Source organism: Nilaparvata lugens, chromosome 12, assembly GCF_014356525.2.
Source record: "Nilaparvata lugens isolate BPH chromosome 12, ASM1435652v1, whole genome shotgun sequence".
Taxonomy (NCBI): Eukaryota; Metazoa; Arthropoda; class Insecta; order Hemiptera; family Delphacidae; genus Nilaparvata; species Nilaparvata lugens.
The window spans coordinates 1,328,549-1,354,298 of record NC_052515.1 but is presented as its reverse complement, the minus strand read 5'-3'; the positions used below and the strand labels follow the sequence as shown (position 1 = coordinate 1,354,298).

Genomic DNA, 25,750 nt, shown 5'->3' with positions numbered 1-25,750 from the left:
TAGTTACAATATTACAAGAAATCATCCTAGGATGTGAAGAAGCAATCCATAAATCTATCTCTCTCAGAAGTCTTCCATTCAAATTATCTGTTATAAAAAAGTAGGTATCACATTTATAAGCTTATGAACAATATAATCAAACTGTCTTCTACAAATGAATAGAACTGCATTGTGTGGTTCAAAGGTAATGGTTGAGGGACGGAGATTGTAAGGCGATATACTACTATATCTACTACTACTACTTAGTAGTAGTAGTATATCTACTTGACTACTTAGTTTTGCTGGTAACGCCAATGATAATATTATAATCGATTTTTAAATGGAAAATATTTTAATTTTAAGTTTTTGCAATGTATTGTATATGAAAATTTTTATATTTTTCACATTTGTAAAGTTTGTTTAATGTTTTTGGCAATAAATATTTCTTTCTTTCTTTCATATACGGAGGTTGAAAAGTTCTCTACGTTCATTAATGTAAATTATCAAATTCTTTTTATACAGCTGCTCAACCGTCAACACATCCAATTCAATAAAAATACTGTCACTTGGAAATCGTTTAGGTTTGCCCAAAATTGCCTTTAATAATGCTTTTTGGATGGTGAATATCTTATTGAAGTGATTCGAATAAGATGCACCCCAAATTTTTATACCATACTGAAGATGATATTGAATAAAGTAAACTAATTTTGAAACGGCTATGTTACCCAACCTGCTGATATTATAAAATTTGATTGGTTTGTTTCAGGTGAAATCAAGAAACTAGAGCAAGACCTAAACCAGGCAATGGAGCTTTCGAACCGCGCAATCGCCGACCGACTTCGGCTGCACGAGGAGAAGCAACTGTTGCTCGCCCAACTGGTCGACGCGCTCAGGTCGATGACTTCGCTCGAGTCGCGACTGCGAACTCTGTCGGCCAGTACGCTGTCGGTCAGTTCGTCATCGTCGCTTGGAAGTTTGTCGTCGGCCACCTCCAGCAAGGGGTCGCTCAGTTCGGGCCTGAGTTTCACCGATATCTATGGTGGTCCGACGCAGCAGTGTGTGTCCAACGTGCAGGAACGGTGAGTGTCATCTGTGATTGCTCGATTGGTGGTTTGTTTGTTTATCAGTTTATCAGAGTGAATGTCCTCTCTGTTTCATTGTTGTCAGGGGTGTGGACTCACCTGGCATTCAGCTGATGGCCCCTGAAGGACGAGGCTGGTGCTGGAGTCCCTTTGGGGGTTCATTCCGTGCCCCGTCTCAAAAAGTAGCCTACTAGTCCCCCCTCTCCAGCCAAGGGTTCTCGAGCCTCTTAATGTGAATTTAATGTGATGACTGTAAGGCAATTGTACTTGAAAAATTTAGCAAAATATATAATAAAGTATAAAAACAAATTTTTATTAAATGATATAGTTCAATATGATTTAAGACCAAATACAACCTATAAATATAAAATTTATAAAACAAAACTAACAGTAGTTAGAAGACAGCTCATTTATATAAGTACAAGATTCATAAATGAATTGCCTTTTGATCTGGAAGCAAAAATTAATTACAAAATACTAAAAAATTGGATAAGAGAAAACTATTTCTTTTCAATTGAAGGCATAATCTAATTTTTCAAAGCATATTTTAAGGCGTGGATTATTTTTTTTTCTCTATTATTGTATAAAACTAGGAAACAACCAATGTAACTAGCTGATTGCAACTCTCACCAGCGGGCAAGGCTTGATTCCTTTTGCTGGTGATGCCGGATTACCATTGAGAATCCAATTATGATTTTGGTATTATTTATGCTTATTTATTTATGCTTCGGGGGTTCATTTCTTGCCCCCTCTCAGGAAGTAGCCTACTGGATCACCCCCAGCCATGGGCTGTTGGTGAAGGGAAAATCCGCTAACCAGGGGTAAACATAGGACACACAAGTGTAACTCTATCCCTGGAAGTAGCCTGGCCTATACATTTATATATTGATAAGTACAATATCTATTATAATTTGTGCACTATAATTAATTTTGATTGTTTTCGATGTGTGCTTTCAGACCAGTGGACATGGTAGATCTGCACCGACGCGTCGAACGTCTGTTACGAGGCAGTGGGGGGGCTGGTCCAGAACACCCCCCACCCCCGGCCTACGAGTCGGCCCCTCTGTCACCCATTTCGGAAACAGCCCCTCTGCCGCCACTGGCACCCGTTACGCCGCCTCTGCTGCCCCCAGTCACGCCCCCGCTGCCGGTTAGCGCGGCCGTGTCGGACGAGTCGGTGGCCGGTGATTCGGGCGTTTTCGAGGCGGCCTCCAGTCAGGCAGTCGAAACTGCGCAGGTTCAGATCAAGCTCAGGTGAGTTCATTAAAAAAAACATCAAAATAAATTTACTCTATTAAATTGAAAACAATACAATAGATTGATATAAAGTATTATTCAAAAATATCCTATTATTTATTAAGCGAACAATTTCTGTATTTTTATATATTTATATCTGGTTATTTATGTTCAACGGATCTTGAAAACGGCTCAAACGATTTCCACGAAATTTAATAGAAATAGAAGGTTTATGATGTAACAATTCGATTGCACTAGGTCTCATCCTTGGGAAAACTTGCTGAACGACATTAAAAGGATAATTTATCCTTGGCTGAAACAGCTGTGGATAAGTAAAAAAGAGAGTGAGCGAGTAAGGTTGTAAAAAATCAAAATATCGCATCCGCGAAATTCATAAGATGACGTATAGCCAGCTGTGAAATATAAACACCATCATTTTAGAGAATTGTGTTCTGTTTACTGTTAGAGAATTCCGTTGTACAGTCACACTAAATCATAAAGAAACTGGCACTTCACATCTATCAATTTATATAACTCCACACCTGACCACTTAAAAGTACTCACTTGCACACAATTAAAAAAAAAAATGAAAGCAGTGTTAATTGATGAATGTTTGTACACCGTACATGACTATTTTAGAATAGATTGGAATCGTTTTATGTGATTCATGTTTTGTTTTATTGTTCTGATACTGACTGATCGTAGTGTTTTTGTGTTTGTTTTGACTTACTTAGTGTTGAAAAATTGACGAAGTCCATGTGAATATTTTATGACCAATAAAATTCTATTCTATTCTATTCTTTTTGAAAAACGAGCGAAGCTCGGTGCCCCGATATTCTAATATAATACTACCATCCTTCATAAACACAACAGTCAATAGAACACAACATATTTCACATAACATTCATTACTTCCTTGTTTGGGAAGTCTGATAATCTGTAAGAACACAATACAATAAGGAATTCTCTGAGTGTTTTTTGAACTCCTTCAAGCCCTCAATTTCTCTTATGTGAGATGGAATTGAATTGAATATTTTCATTCCCTTGAATCTATTACTCAGTTAATGAACGTGATGAATCACACGTTCATAACTTACACATTGGAAATTGAATCAATTGATCCAACCACTCAACTTTGAACTCATAATAATATGAACAGTTCCTAGAATAATATTAGATATATCAATGTCATATTTATATGAAATTGCAATTTATGACTTGAACCTGGTGTATTCATTGAAAAGTAGGCCTGGACATTCATAATCATTCTAATGTGTACTGTCTAATTACAGGTATTCAGTTGGCGACAGTATGCTGCATATTGGCATTGAAAGAGCGCGCAATCTTTCGGCTCTATTCATACCAGATCTATGTCAAGTGTGAGTATATTTCTCAATATTTTCCATCAATTTCCATGGGGAAAAATGTTGCGCAAAAGTCTGTCAAGTTTCAACCGTGGTTAAATGACACGAGAACCAATCAGAGAATCCCTCTTTCCAAAAGAGCCTTCTATGATTGGTTCACGTGGCATTTAATCATGATTAAAATTTAACAGGCTCTTGTGCAGCATAACATATTTGATATTTGATATTTGATATTTTTTAAAGCTTCCCATGACCTCCTTTTAAAGGGGTATTAAGGATTTGTCAATTTGAATTCTAATGTCAATATAGTTCGTAAAAGAGTTACTCAATTGCAGGAGAAATACTCATTAAACTCGTTTACGGAATAAAAACAAAATTTAAGTAGCTCTTTCTTCAACTCATTTCTAAATTTTCCAAATTCCAGATTTTTAAGATGGTCAGGCAATGCATTAAAAAGGTTGATACCTAAACTCTTAGCACCTCTAGCAAAAAGGGTTGTTCGATGATGTTCATCTCTAAGATGATGACGTCTCCTTGTTTCATAGAAATGAACCATAGATCCTCTATTCAAATCGTTCTCATTTTTCTTTATCAAGCAAATACATAATGTGGATTAACAGGAATCTTGTTTAACCATGGATATTATATTCTTTCAATTGTATACCGCTCACCATGCATTAATTTAATAAAACAGTCAACAATTTTTAAGTGAATAGCTTCAACAATAATTTATTTCATTTGACAATATCTTTCATCAATACATATTGATTATGTGGAACTTCTCCTTAATTGAGAAGCTCAGATTTTATTGTCAATTTATCAATTCTATTTTATTTTTACAAAAAATCACAGATCGGGAGAGTACAACTAAGGATACCTTGTATTTCTCTCAAATTTAGATAAGAGTAGCTTTCTCCAAAGTTGGCTTGACTATTAAACCAATTTAACCAATGTATTGTTATATTTCTCATAATGTGTTTTAATCGAGTCTGCTGATTGTTTGAACTAGAATTAGGGTTTAACTTTTTTAGAGAAAGTGACCGAAATAAATCCTTAGTGAAAAGTCAGAATAGGATTATGTTCAGCAATAATTATTCTACTATAATAATTGAAGAGACTTGAAATTTTGGAAAAGTTTTACAACATCAATATTTACTCTACAAACTTTATTAATATTATTCTACTATTATAAATATTAATTTTCATATATTTTCCGTGCTCTTAGGTATATAAAGGCGGCATTGTTGCCCAGTGGACCCACGTCGGTTCTGACGTGTTGCACGAAACCCATCTCCGACCTCACCAAACCCAGGTTCGGAGAGACCTTCCCCCTTTCTGTGCCTCTCAGCAAACTCTGCACGAAAACCCTCCAAGTCAACGTGTGGAGTTTGGATCCTGAAGCTCATACTGAATGCTTGGTGAGTTCTAATTTGAATTTAAAATTTGAAGAAGATATTAGGTTCATTTCAGTTCGACATCCGTTAAGTAGTCTGCACACTCCCAGCTACCTTCTTCGCTACCCTCTACTATAGATGAAAGATAAGATAATTACCCCATGGTATAGGTTGTTTGTGTTCCAAATTTCAAGCCGATTTTTCGTCAACTCAAGTCGATTACTGTCGACTACACTGTCTATTATTTCTGTTTTATTGTAAGTGTAAGAACGGCACAGTATGAGAGACTACCAGCGTCACATAGCTTCACCAAAAATAACTACTAGGACTATCGGCTTGAGTTAACAGTGAAATTCGGTACATAAACGCTCTATACCATGGAATATCTTCTTATGCTATCTTCTCTCTATAGTCCAGTCAAATGGTCGTTTTTCAGGAAACAGCCACGAAAGAATTTTTCTCGACGGTTCCATATGTATTTTGGGGCGCTGAATTCGAATCCGAAATTATTTGCTGACACGCCAGAGGGCGGCTTCATCCCCAAAACCCCCCCCAAAAAACCTCAAATTTCGGACTTTTTTCGTATTTCCCATTCAATCTCGAAAACCTTGAGTTTCTCAAGAAAAATCATTTTCGACAAAGTTGAAGAAAATAGAATTTCCAATAAAGTGAGTGGTCGCGCAGGACTCTACCGTTTTTGGTTCCGGAGCTACGAATTTTCAAAAAAGGGGTATTTTTTAAGGGTTTTACAAAATTATGCAAACTCACCACTTTTACCCTATACAACTTGGATATTTCACTAGTAATGATGAAAAACCACACATCACGTGTAAGAGCAATTAATTCTGAACAGGATTACTTAGAAATTTTCAAATTTAGTAGAGGGGGAGGGGGACACCCAAAAATAGAAAACAAGTCATACAGTTAAAATACAAATTTTTCATTATAATACCTTTTCAAGGCCTTCCTAACAAAAAAAAAACTGAAATCATCAGAATAGGGTTATTTTCTATGAGAATCACCCGTTAGATACACTCAATTCCATTATTCCCTAGTTGAATTATTACTAGTTGAATCAAGTGATCAAATAATTATTGATTCTTGTGTCTTTGCACTTCCGAGCGGAACTTCGTACCCCTGATAATGTGAGTAGAATGAAAAAACAACTTGAGCCATGTTGAGATGAATGAATTCTGTGCATTTTTAAATGCATTTTATGTATCTAATTTGTGTATACTCACTCTTCAGGTCTACTCAAAGTACTGAAACACAATATTTACTAATAAAAACAATATAAAAATCTTGAAGTACCCATTATTTTTTAAAAACTTTAAAATATTTCAACTAGATGAAGGGTACTTCAAGATTTTTATATAGTTTTTATTATTTTCTTTAAAAGTAGCCCAAGTGAGTCAAGTGTTTTTATATCAATCAATCAATCATTTATTTCTTTCCAGAACATACATGAAAATATACATGAAAAAGTCAAAAACTAAAAAGTAACTTAAAGCTAAAGAGAAATTAGTGACTGTATAAAATTCATTTTTTACAGTAAACTCAACATTAGTTTTATACTCATTTTATATGAAACACAACATTAGTTGCGACTCTCCAAATGAAATAGAGGTGTACTTGATATATTTGAGCCTTAATGGCTCGTACTTCTCATCACATATCCCTTATTTTCAAAGTGGAAATAACTCCACACTCCTTTGTCATCACATTTCTATATGTCTAATCTATTGTGTTTAATCACTATTTTGTATATTTATGAATGTATTTAGTGTATTGTATTTATTTTATTTATGAATGTATTTTGTGTTGTTTTGCAGGGCTGTGCCCAAGTAAGCCTTGCCGACTTTTCGCCTGACACAACGTGCGTCAAGTGGTACAACATTCTGAGTTTCCGGTTCATGCAGGCGCCACCCATGCCCCCTGTTATGGGGGCCACCTTGCCCCCAGTAGGGGCAAATGTGGCCCCTGTAGGTGGGGCCTCCTTGCCCCCTGTAGGGGCCACCATGCCCCAGCAGCGGCCCCTCCAACCGCACAAGGAAGAGAGCTCTGATGAGTCAACGATTATTTCGTCGCAGACCTCTACGCTCACAAGGAATCAAGGTTAATAAAAATTCAATAATTCATTTATTCGTTCATTCATTATTTTTTATTCATCACTAACATGAATAACAATAGAAATCTAAGTACTCTTTAGAATAGATTTCTATTTTTATTCGTATTCAAGTGTAGCCCTAAAAAAAACAATAACATAACATTTATTTGTTTGTTCATTTGTATCCCCACAGGTACTAGGCCATTTGAAGAGCCTTATTCATAAGGTACTATACGATCAGCTAGTGAGGCCGTGACATTACATGTATCGACAAAGAAAAGTAGATGTAACATCGCTTCTTATTGTACATCATTCTTGTATGAATTATTGAGAAAAAAAACTATAGGCTTGGAAAAACCCAAAACTGTTCCTGACCCAAATTTTGATTTGGGTCATAGAAATAGACATTTATATAGGAATGTCATAGAAATAGACATTTATATAGGAATGTCATAGAAATAGACATTTATATAGGAATGTCATAGAAATAGACACAAAGTAGGTTTGTTTTTCTTTTCTATTGTGATTTCATGCTATTATAATATTACGTAATTTAATAGAGTTTTAATACCATATTCAAACAGAGTTTCAATTAGTCTATGTTAATTAACAAAATAGGGTACAGAGCTCTGATTAATTCTATTATAAGGTAAAATAAAAAATATATTATCAGTCAATAAAGTTAGGTACCTTATTTTTTCTCTCCCTATCATTTTGATGATGTACTTATTGTATCAATCAATAAAGAATAAAGAATAAAGAATAAAATTAAAGTCTTACTCAAAAAATACCACTGAAGATGATGTTATGAGCAATGAAACTAATTTGGTTTGAATTTCATGTGGCACTGGCAATATATTATTCATTCCACCTTAATATGGATAAATTTCACAACATATGTGGGTCTAGTGTGAATTTTATTGGATTTGTTTTGTGTTTTGTAGGCTGCGAAGGAGCAATTCCTCCCGGTACGATAAGTCTGAGGCTGGAGGAGCTAGCAAGTGAGGATGAGGATAATGAGGAAGATTATGAGGATGAGGAGGAGGAAGATGAGGAGGACGACGATGAAGAGGATGATGAGGAGGATGAGGAAGATGAGGAGGAAGGAATCGAGGTGTATTGTCCTGACGAGCTGGAACAAGTTCTTGAAATGCCTGTAAGTAGTCAATTGATTATTGTGTGATTTTGTCATCAAAAATAACACCAGAGGCCTGTTGTATGAGAAAATACAAACTTATAATATAAGTAGTCAGCGAGTTATTATTATAGGAAATTACTAAAATAGCTTGTATTAGCTTGTATTTCTCAACAAGGTTCAGATAAGCTAAACTCTTTGTGTGTATTGACTATTTGTAATAGGTTTTCTATTCTATAAATATGTGTGTTCTATTTCAATTCACAATACTGCTTTCACTAGACTTTATTAACTTATTATTGGAATGCTTGGATGAGAAAAACGATTAATTTGAGCTATTTCTCTGCCGAATTTAGATACAATATAAAGTCTCAAATAACATAATTTTTTGACAATTTCTATGTAAATTTGGGAAAGGAACAGTTTTGGGCTTTGAGCCTGTAGTTCCATCCCCAATCATTCATAGTTGAGAATTATATTGTATCTATCAATGTAGAAATAAATAAATAAGGGCAATTATTGATATTTATTGATAATATTAATTATTTTATTATTGAGCAACAAATACAAGCTCCCTGTCTGATCTTGTTCATCTTCAATTGATAGATCGAACTTGAAAGCTTGTATTCGACAATCGCCATTTTATGAATATGCTCTCTGTGTGCATATCCACCCAAGGCTTGCCAACTATAATGACACTGATTTATCAACCAGGTATGAAGCGTTATCCTGAAAATGAATAATAAATAAATCGAATTCTATTGTCATTCAACAAATGAGTAATAGAGTTATAGACAACGTCAAATCTGCTAGTCATACGTTGTCATAGTCATTTATCATAGACTACTACTAATTATACTACTCCTCAATCATAGCTTACTCATAACACGAATAACTAAGACATAAAATAGAATTATAGTATTTTTTTGAAATTTATAAAATAATATATTAAAAATGCAAATCTATTATTATCTATTATTTTATTTATTTCAAAAATGGTACTATAATTATATTTTGTAAATAAATATTAGTGCCCCTGAATTCATAGATTTTAAGAACTCAGTCATAATATGTACCATTGAAAAACAAGTTTAGTTTTCACATGCTAAATGATAGCCCATTTCAACTACTGAGATGAAAGTTCTGAAAACTCATTTTAAACTCTCAGCATTTCTTAAAAATAAAATTTATCCTATTCAGGATGATTGTGTTTATTGTATTGTATTTATTTGTAGGATGAAGAGAAAGAGCCCTGCACTGAAGACAAGGAGACGAATACAGAGTGTGTGTTTGGAGCGGGAGGTGGATCCAAACCCAATCAGCCGAATCAGCAGCCAACGATTGTCATCAAGCGGTCGCAGACCTTCTCGCCGGTCGCCAATGCTAACAACCACTATATTTGCAGGGTGAGTGTAGTTTATTTTCGTCAAAAAACTCTTCAAACTCTTAAGAAATGCTATGACACGTCAGCTTATATCCGAAGGTAAAAATAAAACTCTATGAGTGCGTTCCCATACAAGCCGATTCTTTCACTTTTTTGCTATCAAAAAGAACGACTATCAGTCAAATTTTTCACAATAAATGAATTAATTCACTCACTGGACAACGAGATCTTTTGACAGGTCTGCCATCTTTCTGGTTGTCAGTGAGTGAATATATTAATTTATTGTAAAACAATTTGACTGATAGTCGTTCTTTTTGATAGCAAAAAAAAAAGATTTAATAATGAGCAGTTCGCGATGGAAAACAACTTTTAAGAAAAAATCCGATTCTTTCCTTTATTACATTATGGATAGATGAACCAAGTTGGAACTTTATTTATAAACAAATAGCACTGATTAAAGGGTTTGAATTTGTAATCTTTTTTGTATTACCTATGTGTTGTAATTTTGACAACACCTATACTATTATAAGAGTCTATGGGAAACTTTTAAAAACAAACAGTAGTCTCGAGGCATTCATTCTCTATCCATTATCAATATTCATCTATAATATTTTCATTCACCCCATAATCATTCACTAATATTAATCTATTTTTTGAATTTCAGTTGAACTGTAGCGACAGGGATATTTCTATACCACTTTACAGTTGGTAGACGATCATCTATTCATTATTCATTTATCTATAATTTATTTATCCATTTTTCATTCACTAATATTCATCTATTTTATGAATTTCAGTTGAACTGTAGCGACAGAGATATTTTTATAGCACTTTACAGGTGACAGAGGAGGGGTATTCATTCATTAATTAGGCCCTATCCATTAATACATAAATTTATTCCTCATTCATTAATTTGATTGATTTCAGCTTAACTATAGCGACATTGACAGTTTGATGCCACTGTAAAGAAGAAAGTCGTCTTGAGGCAATTCACTAATTTTATTCATTTTCCATCTTCCCATCATTCATTAATTTGTTATCCATTTTCACATGATTCATTGATTTAATACCTATTGGTTTATTTATTTATTTTGTGTTTTCACAGTTGAACCGTAGTGACAGTGACAGCTCGATGCCGCTGTACAGGAGACAGGGTGCGACGGGGGGCAGAGGAGGCAGTCACTTCCAGCGCAACTCTGTGGAGAGGCGGTCGCTCAGGTGGAGGCGGGTCGGGGGCAGTGCTATGGCGTGCCACCCGCAAGCCAGTATCAGGGCACCCAAGGTAATGTTTCTCTTCAATTTTATTTATTGAGAATACATTACATGGAAATAATTATACAACTAAAAGAGGTTTACAGCTTAGCACCCCAAAAACCCTCATAATAAATCAATCAATCATTATCACTTTTTTTTTGTTTTCATGTACTGTATTAAACTAGATACATCAAATTACAGGTCAAGTTCTTCTACTTTTTTTCCTCTTATTTTTCTCCGTCTCTTTCTTCTCCTCTTTTCCCATCTCCTTCTTGTTCTTCTTCCTCTTGCCCTACTCCTCAGTCTATGTATATCATAATGTAAAATTTGAAAATTTTCAAATTCTGAATTCTGAAATAATTATGAATTTGAAATTGAAAAATTCATAATGAGAGTAATAAGTAGGAAACCATCTCGACATCATTCGCTCATTCTATTTAGAGATAGAAATATCTTACCATTGAGGTGTTTATACTTTCATGAAGAGCTAGAACTATTTCACAAAGAAAGAGGCACAAATCTCAATGAATTCATCTATGAAGTACGCTAGATCTAATCATATTCACTAATCATATTGAAGGCATTATATCATTTATATTTACGTTTCTATTCATGCAGAGCTCTGCTGTTTTATTTTTGTTTAATTCTTATTTCTGTTAACATTGTATCCATACTGATCAAGAGATTAAAAGATGCATAATATGCATCATAAATTATGGAACATGAACGACCCCACACTGTATTAACTCAGGGGTTGTTTAAAACAACACTTCCCCACTATTTTCAGTTATATATTGTAATGTATTTTTGCAAGAAAAAATTTCAGTTTCAATTTTCCTCAGTCTACTTCTTCGCCGTTTCCGTTTTCGTCTCAATCTCCGCTTCTTCTCCTGCTTCACATCCTTCTCTTCCTGCCTCTCTCATTTAATGTAAATTAGCGTATAAGCCACTAAATATTGTAACATACATAAACTCTAATCTAAACTTTCATGAGTTGAATATTATTTAAATTGCTTATTATGTCATTATTAATGAATGTGTTAGATGTATTACTATTGCAATTTTATGTGACGTTTCCGATTGTATAGATGTTATACTTGAAGGATTAAAAATCTATTCCATTAATTTATAGTTTTCTCTACATTGATGTTACTTGGTATTAATGTCTGTGGCGTCAGTAAAATTGTTTAGTCTTTGTAGGCATTGCATGAAATTGTTTGAATTGATAAAACGAATTTATGAATAATTATATGAAATTAATGGAATAATTTGAACGATAGGCGCCCACGATGACTCAGCGCACCTCACTTGACTTGGAGCTAGACCTCCAGGCGCAGCATAGCAGACTGCAGGCATTGCACGACGAGTTGGCAAGGCTGCGCGACCTGAAGGCTCGCCTTGAGGTGGCCAGGGAGAAGGCCGATCCCGAAGTGGCCGCCTGGGTGCTCGAGGACACGCATTTCCAGAATTTGGTCGCTCAGGTACGTCTAAAAAACAATCAAAAGTTCGAAATCAAATTCCCAATTTAATTATTGATTCATTGATTATTTATTTATTGAATAATCTATTGATTATTATTGAATTGGGGTTTTTAAGATATTTACTGAGATCCCAGTACTTGATAGAATGTATTTTAAAATTGATTGAAACTAGATTTGTGTTGCATTTAGTTGGTGGAGAATTCCTGGGGAGAAAACAGTTACTTTATATCGATTTGTTACATGACAAGACAATTGATTGACAAGACATTGACAAATAATTGATATGACAATTTTGTTACATTTGTCTACATGAATAAGCATAGTAATCTTTTCAATCTCCGTTTATCACCGTACAATCTTCGTCCCACATCCATCACTTTCGAATCTCATCATACAGTTTTATACATTGGTAGAAGGCAGTTCAATTACATTGTCCATAAACTTGTTAACGTAATACCTGATCATTTTATCTCTAACAATTTGACCAGAAATCTTTCTAACGAAATAAGTCAATGGATCACATCGCATAACTCTACTGATTTGTTCGATTTCTTGTAACTTTTCATCTTTCAACTCTTTTTTTCTCTTAAATAAGTTCATTATTTCTTAATTGTCTGTATTCTCGAGATTTTTTATTATACAAATTTCATACTTATAATTTATATTTTTGTTTTATGCTTTCACTTTGGTTCTGTAGTTTTTTGTAACACTCGGCCCCTGCGCACAGGCTTTGCCTTTGCAGGGACCTTCCGTGTTTTTGTTAACCTGCTATTTTAAGTTATTTTGTTTTAGTTTTAAGTTATTCATTTCATAACTACTTTGTACAATAACTATGTTGTAAAAAGGATAAATAAATTGAATTGAATTGAATTGTTACTTACAATTTGTATAAAATAATTTGAGATTTTTAGAAGATTTCCGTGTTGCCAAATTGTGCGAAATTTCAATCTTTTCATGCAAGCCTATGTAACTGGATATATTCAATTTGACAACTCTGCATCGACTGTGTTGTCGAATTGAATACATCCTTCCATATTGGCTTGCATGAAAAGATTAAAATATCGCACAATTTGGCAACATGGATATTTTCTCCAAGTCCCAACCTATTTTATACAGACTATAGTTGACCGAGCGAAGTGAGGTCTAAGATTCAAGTCGACGGTTTGGCATTTCTCTTAATGTTTGAATGTTTATGTTTATATGTTGCGCATTTACGGCGAAACGTGGTAATAGATTTTCATGAAATTTGACAGGTATGTTTCTTTTTTAATTGCGCGTCAACGTATATACAAGGTTTTTGAAAATTTTGCATTTCATAGATAATATAAAAGGAAAAAGGAGCCTCCTTCATCACTACCTCCGTAAACAAAGCCGTAGTGCACTCGTGTGACGTCAGCACAGGTAGGGCTCCTGGACCAATGAAAAATCGTTGATTTCAGCTGATCTATATCAGCTAGTGTTTTTATTGGTCCAGGAGCCCTAGTACACGAATGCACTACGGCTTTGTTTACGGAGTAGTGCCTTCATACGCCAATATTAGAGTAAAAATCAGACAATAGAATTATTCAACATGAATCAGCTGACAAGTGATTACTCAGATGTGTGGAGAAGCCAGTCTATTGCTGTATTTCCATAAGTTCTATAGTTTCAATCAGGTACTTGTGGATGAGAATACTGCGTGAGGTCTACTGTTCACAGAACTACTAGTAGTAGTCTAACCTATATTGCTTTTTAATTGTGTATTCTTCCATTATTACTCAAAGAATCATTTCAGTTTTCCTAGTTACTAAGTTTCTCTACACTTCTTGTTGTTTTACGGTTCTCATGACCATATATTTGGAATACTTGGGCGTGTCTAGTCTCGGCCAATGACAGTGGAGCTCAACCTTCATTGGTCAACAGCTATATGACCAATTGTGTAGGGCTTCAACTACACTTGGTTGCTAACTTTTATGTTGCTTAGTGTTTGAAGCTGTTTTAAAGGGAAATAATAATTTTTTAAATATCATCAATTACCATATTACTATAATTTTTTCAACCATAAATACTCAGTTCATTATTCTTATTTATTCTGTTGTAATTATTAACAGGCTGATGGAAAGAGCGCCGATGATAGGAAAGTGGAAAAGCTGCTGAAGAAAACATCGAGGGAAATCTATAAATTAAGAAAAACCAAAGCGGGCAAAGGAAAGCCGGATCTTATCTCTTTCAAGTAAGTTCAATATTCATTTCATAAATTCGAATCATTTTTAATTCGTATGCTTTTTGTTGAAATATCACTGATCACTAGTATTATTTTATTCTTATTTGTTTCATTGATAAATCATAATTATAATAAAAATAATATGATTGGGAGAAGACAACATGCATAGCCCAAAACTGTCTTCTCCCAAATTTTTACAAATAAAAGTTTCAAAAAAGAATAATTTTAAGATTCCACTTTCATTTCAAAAAGTCCAATTTACACTTCAAAACTAATGACTAAACTGAAAATTTTGAATTTTGATATTTAAAAACTGATTTTGCTGAAATATCCCTTGAACCTGCTCTAGAACATGGTACGCCATAGTGTAGTAAGTCCACGCAGAAAACACTGAGCATGTAGAGGACACATTATAAGTAATTTTATTGTAACTAGGTAACTATTGTAATTGTAATTTATCTAATATTTTCTGTAATTGATGAAGTAGTTTTAGTTTTTTTTAGGGGAAGTAAACATTTTATTTATATATCGGATCTGAATTTATTAGTAGACTATTATACTGTGTTATGTTTTCATCTATAATAGGTGAAAACATATTCCAGCGGCAAAGGTAGCTTGAAGCTTGAGAGTGTTGAGAGAATGTAATGCATTTATTTAAATGGTTCAAACACTCCCGTGTTTCGGATGGACACGTTAAGCCGTCGGTCCCGGCTGCCAAAAAGCAGTCGTTAGGTCATGTCAGAGGCCCTGAAATTGATCAGTTGCGACCTGAAAACTCTGAAACCAGACCTGAGCCAGCCAGGTCACTCGATATTATTATTATTAATGGTTCAAAACAAATCGCTCCACTATGTGAACCACCATTTAAATACATTCAACACTATTAAGCTTCAAGCTACCTCGCTGCTCCTCTATTATTTCAACCTGTGGGATTGATTACTAAGTGTAACCCAGGTTTCACTGCCCTTGTATTTATTTTATTTATTTATTCAATCATTCAGAATTAAACAACTTACAGAAAAGTACCACAGGCTTATAAGCCCAAAACGGTTCCAATTCTAATTTATACAACAGTCCAAATGTAGCATTTAATATTTTCAAGATTTGCCAGTATCGGTTGTCAACTCGTATATCATTAGGCGATTAGAACTAATCTCCATCTTTAGCTTAGATGTTAGAGCTTTACCATTTTTTTATGAGAGGATAGTGTTGCCTTACTTTTAGCGTCTCAGGCCCCCTTATGCATAATCTGCGTTTAAAACGAATAAATAAAACTTATCTTGGTTTACATGAAGATAATCTTGGATTGGCATAATCTTGGTTTATATGGTCGCATGGATTATAATGATTGTGATTCATTCATGTGAAACGAAAGATGCTAAAGATGGATTGCAACACACCAGTATTAGTAAGAGTGACTAATAAAATAATTCTTATAGCTTCTTATGGGATCATTCATACTCGCTCGTGCATTCTGAGTGAGAACAGTCCTATAAGAACTCAAGGAAATTATATTTTTACTGTGCCGGTTACTTTCACTGTCACCTGTGTGTACGGGAATCCAGTTTCAACGATCATCTGATCAATCTCTGTTCAAACTTTTGAAGTGGAATGTGAAATCTTAACCTCATTCTTTTTTGAAACGTTTATTTGTAAAAATTTGGTGAAGACAGTTTTGGGCTATGCCTGTTGTCTTCTCCCAATCTATATAATATATAAAAGCGAAATGGCACTCACTCACTGACTGACTGACTGACTGACTGACTGACTGACTGACTGACTGACTGACTGACTGACTGACTGACTGACTGACTGACTGACTGACTGACTGACTGACTGACTGACTGACTCACTCACTCACTCACTCACTCACTCACTCACTCACTCACCCAATCTCTTAATTATAATTGAAATTCCCATATCATATGTTAATATAGAACTATAAACTAGATAGAGTACCTCTTCGAAACAGTTGTTAACTGGTAACTAAATTAATAATTTTGTCAGGTTGGCATTAAGTTGAGTTGACTTTGTTAGGTTGGCACCAAGTTGAAGATTTAAATGCATTTATTGCGGAAAAATTGATTGGGTACTGCTACTTCAATCCTGGGAATATTATATTACTAGCCGTCGGGCTCGCTTCGCTCGCCATATCCGTTTAGCCAGACGTTTAGTCTGGACCCCCGACTGGATTGTCCTAACATATGATAAAAATGCCCAAATGAAAAATTCAGGCGAGCGAAGCGAGCCTGCTGATCTTATTCTTGGACGATCCAGTCCGGGGTCCAGGGGGCGGAGCCCCCTGGCTAGACGGATATGGCGAGCGAAGCGAGCCATACGGCTAGTCATATTATATAGTATAACTATGATTTGTGATTGTAAATGAAATGAATAAATGAATAAATTGAGATGATGTGTTCAACACTAATCATGGTTTACGATTTTTAATTTAATATTTTTGTTTTGTTTTACAGAGAGAAGATGGCGTTCTTCACGCGAGCCAGTGTAAATGTGCCTGTGCCTCCTCCTCTCTCCTCCTCCTCGGAGTCTCCCCTCCCCTCCTCAGACAAGGAGAGTCAGAGGTTTGAGTACACAGTTGACAGAACACTCGGCGTCGAAGTGTAGCTATATCTGTATCTATTATGTACATAGACTTTAATAATTGTTTATAAATATTGTTATATGTATACGCTGCCATCCTTACACTGCCTCGAGTCGACAAAAATGCCGCTGTATTTTTTTTCAAATGAAATTCGATGAAATTGAATGAGTGAAACTTTCAGGAAATAGGTTTCTCTTTCTTTCAGAAAACAAGAAAACATTTTGAATTGAAGAAACTTTCAGAAACAAGTGATTTCTTTCTTCCAGAATTGAAGAAACCATTTGACTTGATGAAACTTTCTGGAAAAAGGTTTCTATTTCTTCCAGAAAAGAAGGAAACATTTAAGAAACTTACTCAACTCTCAAGAAAGTGCAACAGGCTTGAAAATGACCCCTACTATTTCTTTAAGAAAAGTTGTTTCTTTTATTTCAGAATGAATCAAGTTTTTCTTTCATCCAGAAAAGAAGAAAATATATGAATTGAAGAAACTTACTCAAAAAATTACCGTTGACAGAAAAATTTCATTTCACTTGAAGGTAAGGGCTGTATCTTTTCTACTTGTGCAATTTTTTATCACTGTATTTTCTCCATATATTCACTTACATATTTGTAAAATTGAGGAAAAAATATTCTACCTTAACATTAGGTAATCATTTGATAATGCCTTAATATAAGGCACCTTCCAAATACTTGTTATGTAAATCTTGTAATGATTTATTATTGGTTGACTTTACCTATATAATAGGTATACTAGTAAAGTAAATAGATATTCTAATGCCTTACAAATGCCTTGAAATCATGTGTTTTGGAAATAGTTTTGCTATAAATATTTCAATGGTTTTATTTTGCCTTGAAAATAGTTCAGCTATAAATCTTTCAATGGTTTTGTTTAGCCTTAAAATGATGTGCCTTTAAAGTAATTTTGCTATAAAGCCTTCTAAGATTTGTCACTAATTGGCTCTATCTAAGCAATAGGTAGATTAATATTGATGCCTTAGGAATGCCTTGATATTTATAGCACCTTATACACATACTTTTGATAGTTAATCTTTTTGACAGCTATTTAGGCTACTTCAACTCATAACAATATTGAAAATAGTTTCATGTATGCATTTAATGTGTGCAATTGAACAACAATCTTTTGAATATATAAACATTTAAAAATATTTTTGAAGATATTGTTTTCAATAGTATTGGAAATTTATTTGAAGGATGATTTCTCTGTGATATTTGTGCCTTTTTGGAATGAAAGATTCTCAATCTTTATTAATTTCTATTTAGTTGATGACTGTACCATAAAACGTTTTCTTGAATTTTAAAGTAAATCAGAATTGATAAAAACTAAATTCGATTTTAGGGTTTCGGAATTTATTTAGGTACTATAACAACTGTTGAGTGTACTTTAAAACTTTTTCATGTATTTTAAAATAACCAGAATTGATTAAAAATTAATTCGGTTTTCAGTTTTTAGTTATTTATTCAGGTACTATAACAACCACTCTAAACAAGAGGGGTTTCGAGCTTCTTACTGAGAAGCATATTCTTGTTTACATTATTATTTTGAGATTCAAGGTTTTATTTTACATTTTCATATTACATAAATCATATTATAAGAGAACCAACAGGTCTAGCCCAAACTGTTCCCTTTCCAAATTTTTATAAATTTTATATTAATTGACTGTACTTCTTCCATGATGTATATTTTTCCCAATTACCTTCAATGGGCTCACTAGCTATAAATGAATGTATTTGTATCAATATATTATTAATCTCGCCAGTGGAACATACTATGTATTGTTTTAGTTGAGGTTTATTGGTTTAATTACTATATATTTTCGAATGTGCAGCAACATTGTAGATAATATAGGACATCTTTTAATATGGCTCAGTGAATAAAATTGTTAAATTTTAATATTTCTGCTAGTCATTCATACAGTTGAAGAAGGCATGAGAGCTATTTCATTTATATATATTTTTTAATCTAGAAAATAATTTTGTTTTGCATTTTAGTTGATGTTGATTTAAATAGAAGGATCAAGTGATTGTTGTAGGAGTCATGTGTTCAAAGATTTAGATATTAACAAATAATTGTTCATCTTAGATTTTTTAAATTAATTATCAACTGTACATTATTTGGTAGCGAATCAATTTTTGTAAATAATAGAGAAATACAATAGTAATTATTATTAGTGAACTTGTTTTATATATTTTTTGTTCGATTCAAGTAGAAATATTTTTGACAAGAACGATTTTTTTGTCACCTATGTTCTAGTTGATGATTATACCTGGCCATAATATATAATTTGTGTGTAAATGTTCAACGCAGCTATAATTTATATAAATTATTGTTGATTAATTTGGGTCTTGAAAAAGAATTGACTCTTTCTCTGTTATATATTGTTGTGTATTTGTATAGTGTTGAATGTTTCATTTTTATAATAATTGTATGACAAATCTTTACTACGGTGTATGCAGGTTTTGTCAATAATTGAATTTGTAAAAATCCCTAAGTCTTCGTGAATTTTGTCATTTGTATCTCTTTTATTTTGTGAGGAGATGGTTGGAGTTTCGAGGTTATGGTTTCCGTGTAAATCTGTTTCAAATTAGTTTAATTAATTAATTCTTGTGATGATACACTGTTCTCCTATTAATTAATTGTTGATTTTTATAGATAATTATTTCGTAAGCAAATTCAATTCATTCATTCATGATGTATAGTATCATAAAGAAAAGATAGCATAAGATATGTGTTATCGTTTCTCTTTGTTAGTATACAAAAAGCTATCTACTATTCTCTATTAAATTATTATTCTATTTTAAAGCTATTCTCTTTGTATAAAAAAAGCTAAAACTATATAAAACAGTAATTCTTCAAAGTATTTGCAGAACTCGCGCAAGGGTATTTCAGTATGTACCTTATATTCCTTTTCTTTGTAGTAGGAAAATTAATTAATTTCTAGGAGTGCAGTGTTTCAATTTCTAAGTTTCTTGATATTTTCTCAGAAAATTTCAACCAAATGTAAACTAAATTTCAGTAATAATTTTCAAATTCTACCGCGAATCTTATGATAGAATTAATGTGATCATTGTCGTGTCTTAAACCATAGAGGAAAGATAACATTTATCTTTATCTAGCAGACTAATGATATCTTTCCTCTATGCTTGAACCTAGTTGCCTTATAAAGTTTTAATATTATAGTTTTGAAAAACTTTGTTCACAAAGTCTGGAGTTTTCAAAAAATGAAATCTTGCCTAGTATTTGATCATCTCTCTTGAATGCTTTCAAATCGAGAAAATTTTTCAACTTTTTATGAGAATTTTGAAAATATTTCTCTTGAAATCAGTTTCTGGTATGGGGATCGTAAAATAAATAGTATATCTGAAATCACTTTGCTTGTATGGGCTACTATATTCAAATTAATAAAAACAATATAATAACATGGAGGACCCTTTTATTTGAAACATTTTAAAACTTCAAACATGTTTGAAATACATGTACTTCATGTTTTTATATTGTTTTATTAATAGTATTTCTGTTATTATTACTATTATTCTCCTTCAGCATTTTACGATTGTTATTGAGATATTATAAATATATATAAATATACTCTATAAATATTTTATGTTGTATGTTCTATACGGATTATTTTATTTTGTATTATATGTACAGATTCTTATTTTTCTTTCAATTAAAAACGTCTTGTTTATTATAATATATATAAATATATAATAGTAATTGTTTCCTATTCGTTGTTGTTTTATTTCAAGCTTTCCTTTTAGTAATTATAATAGAGTAAATTATGAGAATAACATGATAGGAGTGAAATGTTTAATAGTAGAATCTTTTTAACAAGAGAAAAAATATAAGATAATACCCCATGATATAGGGCGTTTGTTTCAAATTTCAATGTTAACACAAGCCGAACCCTAAGCGAGAAAGAGATAGCGCTATCCTTAACTAGATCCGCAACATTGCCAGATCGATTTTCAACAATGTAGAATTATAATTAGCGAAAAAAAATATTCTCAATCATTGCAAAATATATTATGATCTTGATGCATAAATATAATTATTGTTAATTTTAAACAAGAATTAACAGAAATGCTGATAAAAGCTATCCTCTATAGAAGGCAGTCGTGTTCTTCTTCTCGCATTGGTCCCGTCGGCAACGTTGTTCTCCTATCTTTCTCCAAAACATTTTCACAAAATTCTATCACAATCACATTTGTTCAGCTCCCTTATTCGTGCATTTCTCATATGTTAAATAATGCTATTTATACGTTTTTGTAGAGAATTATTTTGCCTACAAAATCGAATTTCACCTGAATTCTGCTGCGACCAACCGTTCAGAAGTTATAAGCGAAAAACTGGACCGACTACCAATTTTTGAGATCTGAGATTTCGCTTCAGTAGCTCTCAATTTTACAGTTCCCAATCAAACCGACCGCAGAAATTCACAGACCGTACGCTCCTGACACCTAGCGTCAGAAAATGTAACTACAACTCAAACCGAACAACTTTGTAACATGGTTTCAGTTATATGAAAATTACAGCTTTTAATCCCACTTAATCGATATAGAATTTGGAAATAAATGTAGAGGAGAATCTCCTCTATCAAATTGTGCTAATAATTGATCAGTTGTGCCAGTATTTGACAACAAATTGTAGAAGAAACTAAAGAGCTGTTTGAATCGGCTCAATTCACTTCAATGCTTTAGCGATTCGTATTTAGTTCTCAGACTTGTGAGAAGATGATATTCTATTTCAATCGATAGAAAATTTCATTTTCTAAAACTTTTGCTCTATTGAATTATACCGTTAAAGCTACGGTAAAGTCAAAATTTCAATAAAACTGAAGATCTGCTATCATCTCTCATCTCGACGTAGTTCACGCTTCTCCTGCTAGACAGCGCGGGGGTTCCCAATCTGAATTCTAGCAGCCTGGCTCACAGCTCACAGCTTCTTGAGTTGCTTTGGCTTCTGATATTGAGAGCGTGGACAATCTACCTTCTTAAGTTTTTCGCTTATAACTTTCCTTCTTTAACTCCTTTTTCTTCTTCCTCTCCTCCTCCTCATTCTTCTACTTCGTCTTCTTCTTCTTCTTCTTCTTCTTCTTCTTCTTCTTCTTCTTCTTCTTCTTCTTCTTCTTCTTCTTCTTCTTCTTCTTCTTCTTCTTCTTCTTCTTCTTCTTCTTCTCTTCGTCTTCTTCTTCTTCTTCTTCTTCTTCTTCTTCTTCTTCTTCTCTTCTTCTCTTCTTCTTCTTCTTCTTCTTTTTTTCTTATTCTTCTTCTTCTCTCTTCTTCTTCTTCTTCTTCTTCTTCTTCTTCTTCTTCTTCTTCTTCTTCTTCTTCTTCTTCTTCTTCTTCTTCTTCTTCTTTCTCCAAATTCTAATAAATTATTTTCTGTATAGTTCATTTTAGCTGCATTACTTCACAATTGAGCTTTTTTATCTACAAAATATAATTTGGATCTTGGCATTTTTAGTGAGGTCCACGTTATAATGGCAGTGGAGAAAAATATGGGAACATCATTGCCGATTCTCTGCATTGTCACTTTAGAGGATAGCTGATACTGATGAGTATATCTAATGTAATATTAACCATGAACAGTTTATTAGACGCACGGATGTATTTCTTCCGTCAAGAATCTGTATTTTTCAATGATTGATTAAATAATAAATTTTCATATTTTGAGAATAAATATTTTTTATTCTACTCCTGTCTTCTTCTTCTTCTTCTTCTTCTTCTTCTTCTCTTCTTCTTCTTCTTCTTTTCTTTTCTTTTCTTCTTCTCTTCTTCTTCTTCTTCTTCTTCTTCTTCTTCTTCTTCTTCTTCTTCTTCTTCTCCTACTGCTTTCTTTTCACCTGCTTTCTTCTTCACCTTCTTTCCTTCTCTTCATCTTCTCTTTTATCCTCTCATCATTCTCTTCTATTGTATACCTCTTTTCCTCCCTTTTCTTCTTCTTCTCCTTCTATATCATCAACATCATCATCATCATCATAATCATCATCATCATCATCATCATCATCATCACCATCATCATCATCATCATCATCATCATCATCATCATCATCATCATCATCATCATCATCATCATCAACATCATCATCTTCTTCTTCTTCTTCTTCTTCTTCTCTTCTCTTCTTCTTCTTCTTCTTCTTCTTCTTCTTCTTATTCTTCTTCTTCTGTCCTTCTCTCCATCCTGCATCTTCTTTTTTTCTCCTGTCATCATTCTCTTCTATTTTATTCCTCTCTTCCAGCTTCTTCTTCCCCTGCTTCTCCTTCTACATCTTCTTCCTTTTCTTCTTCTTCCTCTCCTCCCTCTTCTTCTTTTTCTCCATCTTTTTTTATTCTTCTCCTTCTTCTTCTTCTGGTTCCTTCTCCAATCGGAGACTCTACATTACTCTGAGATCTTGAAGAATTTTTCGAATAGATCTATGACCATTCTTCTTCTCCTTCAGACTACTCTCCGTTCTCTTCTTCTTTTCCTCCATCTCTTTTTATTCTTCTTCTCCTTCTTCTTCTGGTTCCTTCTCCAATCGGAGATTCTACATTACTCTGAGATCTTGAAGAATTTTTCGAATAGGTCTATGACCATTCTTCTTCTCCTTCAGGCTACTCTCCGTTGTGTATCATGAGTGACGCGTTGCGTATCACCGGAAGCCATCTTCTGTATCAACAACACCAGATCTTCCGTATCATTAACCTCCAGCCGGCCGGTTCATCAGTAGTCAGTAGACCGCGGCATTTGTAGCGACAAGGACGTTCAGGACGTAACTTCGCTGCGTTTTGGGAACGTACGTACGTTTTCGGCACGTATTCGTCCAACTCGGTCACCGGGAGGCCAAGAGTTACGTTTCAGCTAAACGGAAAAGTGCTAAACCCTGATTATTATGAAAAACTATAACCGATAGTTCACTGTTTCACGCGGTAACTGGTGTTTTGTTTAACTAGAGTTTAAACTAGTGTTTCAGATTTATAGGTTAGAGACTGGTGGGTGTTTTGTTTAACTAGAGTTTAAACTAGTGCTTCCGATAGTTAATAGCTAGAGAGTTGAATCTTCAATGAATATTATTCAACAATATATGAATCAATTATTCATGTAGGTGCTTGAAGTGAATCGATTCCTTGATAGATATCCTTTATAGAGTAGCTACTCAAGGCTACTATTTTTTCTCCAGTCTTTGGAAGTAGATTCTGAAGTATTAGGGTATTGAATCATATATAGTGAGGTCCACATTATAATGGCAGTGGAGAAAGATAGGAGAACAACGTTGCCGATCCTCAGTCTTGTCAATGCCTTCTATAGACGGTAGCTGATACACGTTTATTAATGTAATATCAACTGTTCATTCTCGTTTAAAATAATCAATTATATTTTACTAGCCGTCAGGCTCGCTTCGCTCGCCATATCCGTCTAGCCAGGGGGCTCTGCCCCTTGGACCCCCGACTGGATCGTCCAAAAATGAGATCAGTAGGCTCGCTTCGCTCGCCTGCATTTTTCATTTGAGCATTTTTATCATATGTTAGGACGATCCAGTCGGGGGTCCAGACTAAACGTCTGGCTAAACGGATATGGCGAGCGAAGCGAGCCTGACGGCTAGTAATATAATATTCCCAGGAATAGCTCTGATTGAAGTACGGTAGCAGTGCCCAATCAATTTTTCGCGATAAATGCATTTCAATCTTCAACTGGTGCCAACCTAACAAAGTCAACTCAACTTAATGCAAACCTGACAAAATTATTAATTAGTTACCAGTTAACAACTGTTTCGAAGAGGTACTCTCTCTAGATTATAGTTCTATATTAACATATGGTATGACATTTTTCAATTATAATTAAGAGAATAAGAAGAATATACATGCTAAAAGACGAATTTTAAACCCTTAAAAACCCCCTTAGAGTTTGATATTGCCAAAAGATTTCTTAGTGTGCCTTTAAAGGGCCAACTGAACATATCTACCAATTTGAACGTTTTTGGTCCAGTAGATTTTTAGTTCTGCGAGTGAGTGAGTCAGTCAGTCAGTGAGTGCGTGCCATTTCGCTTTTATATATATATATAGATTAAGCAATGAATAAGTATAATTCTCAATAATCTCATAAAGAATTTCAATAATTAATTATCAATTCTACATTGTTAAAAGACGATCTGGCAACAGAGCAAAGCGAGAAAGAGATAGCGCTAACCGCTTTGTTGAATGATAGACAAGGATAGCAATACTATTGCTAATCAAACACTGCTATTATAGCGTTGAACTCACTAAAGAGAGGTGAATCTTCAATGAATGTTATTCAACAATATTTATGAATCAATTTTTCTTGTAGGTGCTTGAAGTGAATCAATTCCTTGATAGAGATCCTTTATAGAGTAATTTCTCAAGGCTACTATTTTTCATCAGATGTTCAGAAGTAGATTGTGAAGTATGAATGTATTGAATTATATAGTACTTTGTATTATTTAAAGTCAATTTTTGCAGTAGCAGAAGTCCTAAGTTCTCTTTATGTAGCTTTCATTGGATAATCACTTTC

At 33.8% G+C, this 25,750-nt stretch overlaps 1 protein-coding gene across 2 annotated transcripts in view; it reads left to right on the top strand.

Moving 5' to 3' along the window:
• The window catches only part of LOC111045396 (protein kibra), a 75,464-nt gene extending 56,117 nt beyond the window's left edge, over nucleotides 1–19,347 (top strand). For both annotated transcript variants that reach the window (XM_039438625.1, XM_039438626.1), the window contains 11 exons: nucleotides 746–1,058; nucleotides 2,019–2,315; nucleotides 3,589–3,675; nucleotides 4,886–5,078; nucleotides 6,887–7,169; nucleotides 8,106–8,317; nucleotides 9,532–9,702; nucleotides 10,786–10,962; nucleotides 12,215–12,415; nucleotides 14,506–14,627; nucleotides 17,093–19,347. In XM_039438625.1, the coding sequence (XP_039294559.1) occupies nucleotides 746–1,058; nucleotides 2,019–2,315; nucleotides 3,589–3,675; nucleotides 4,886–5,078; nucleotides 6,887–7,169; nucleotides 8,106–8,317; nucleotides 9,532–9,702; nucleotides 10,786–10,962; nucleotides 12,215–12,415; nucleotides 14,506–14,627; nucleotides 17,093–17,243 (2,207 nt within the window). In that variant the 3' untranslated portion in view covers nucleotides 17,244–19,347. The remainder of the gene's footprint in view (nucleotides 1–745; nucleotides 1,059–2,018; nucleotides 2,316–3,588; nucleotides 3,676–4,885; nucleotides 5,079–6,886; nucleotides 7,170–8,105; nucleotides 8,318–9,531; nucleotides 9,703–10,785; nucleotides 10,963–12,214; nucleotides 12,416–14,505; nucleotides 14,628–17,092) is intronic.
• Nucleotides 19,348–25,750: the final 6,403 nt, after the last annotated feature.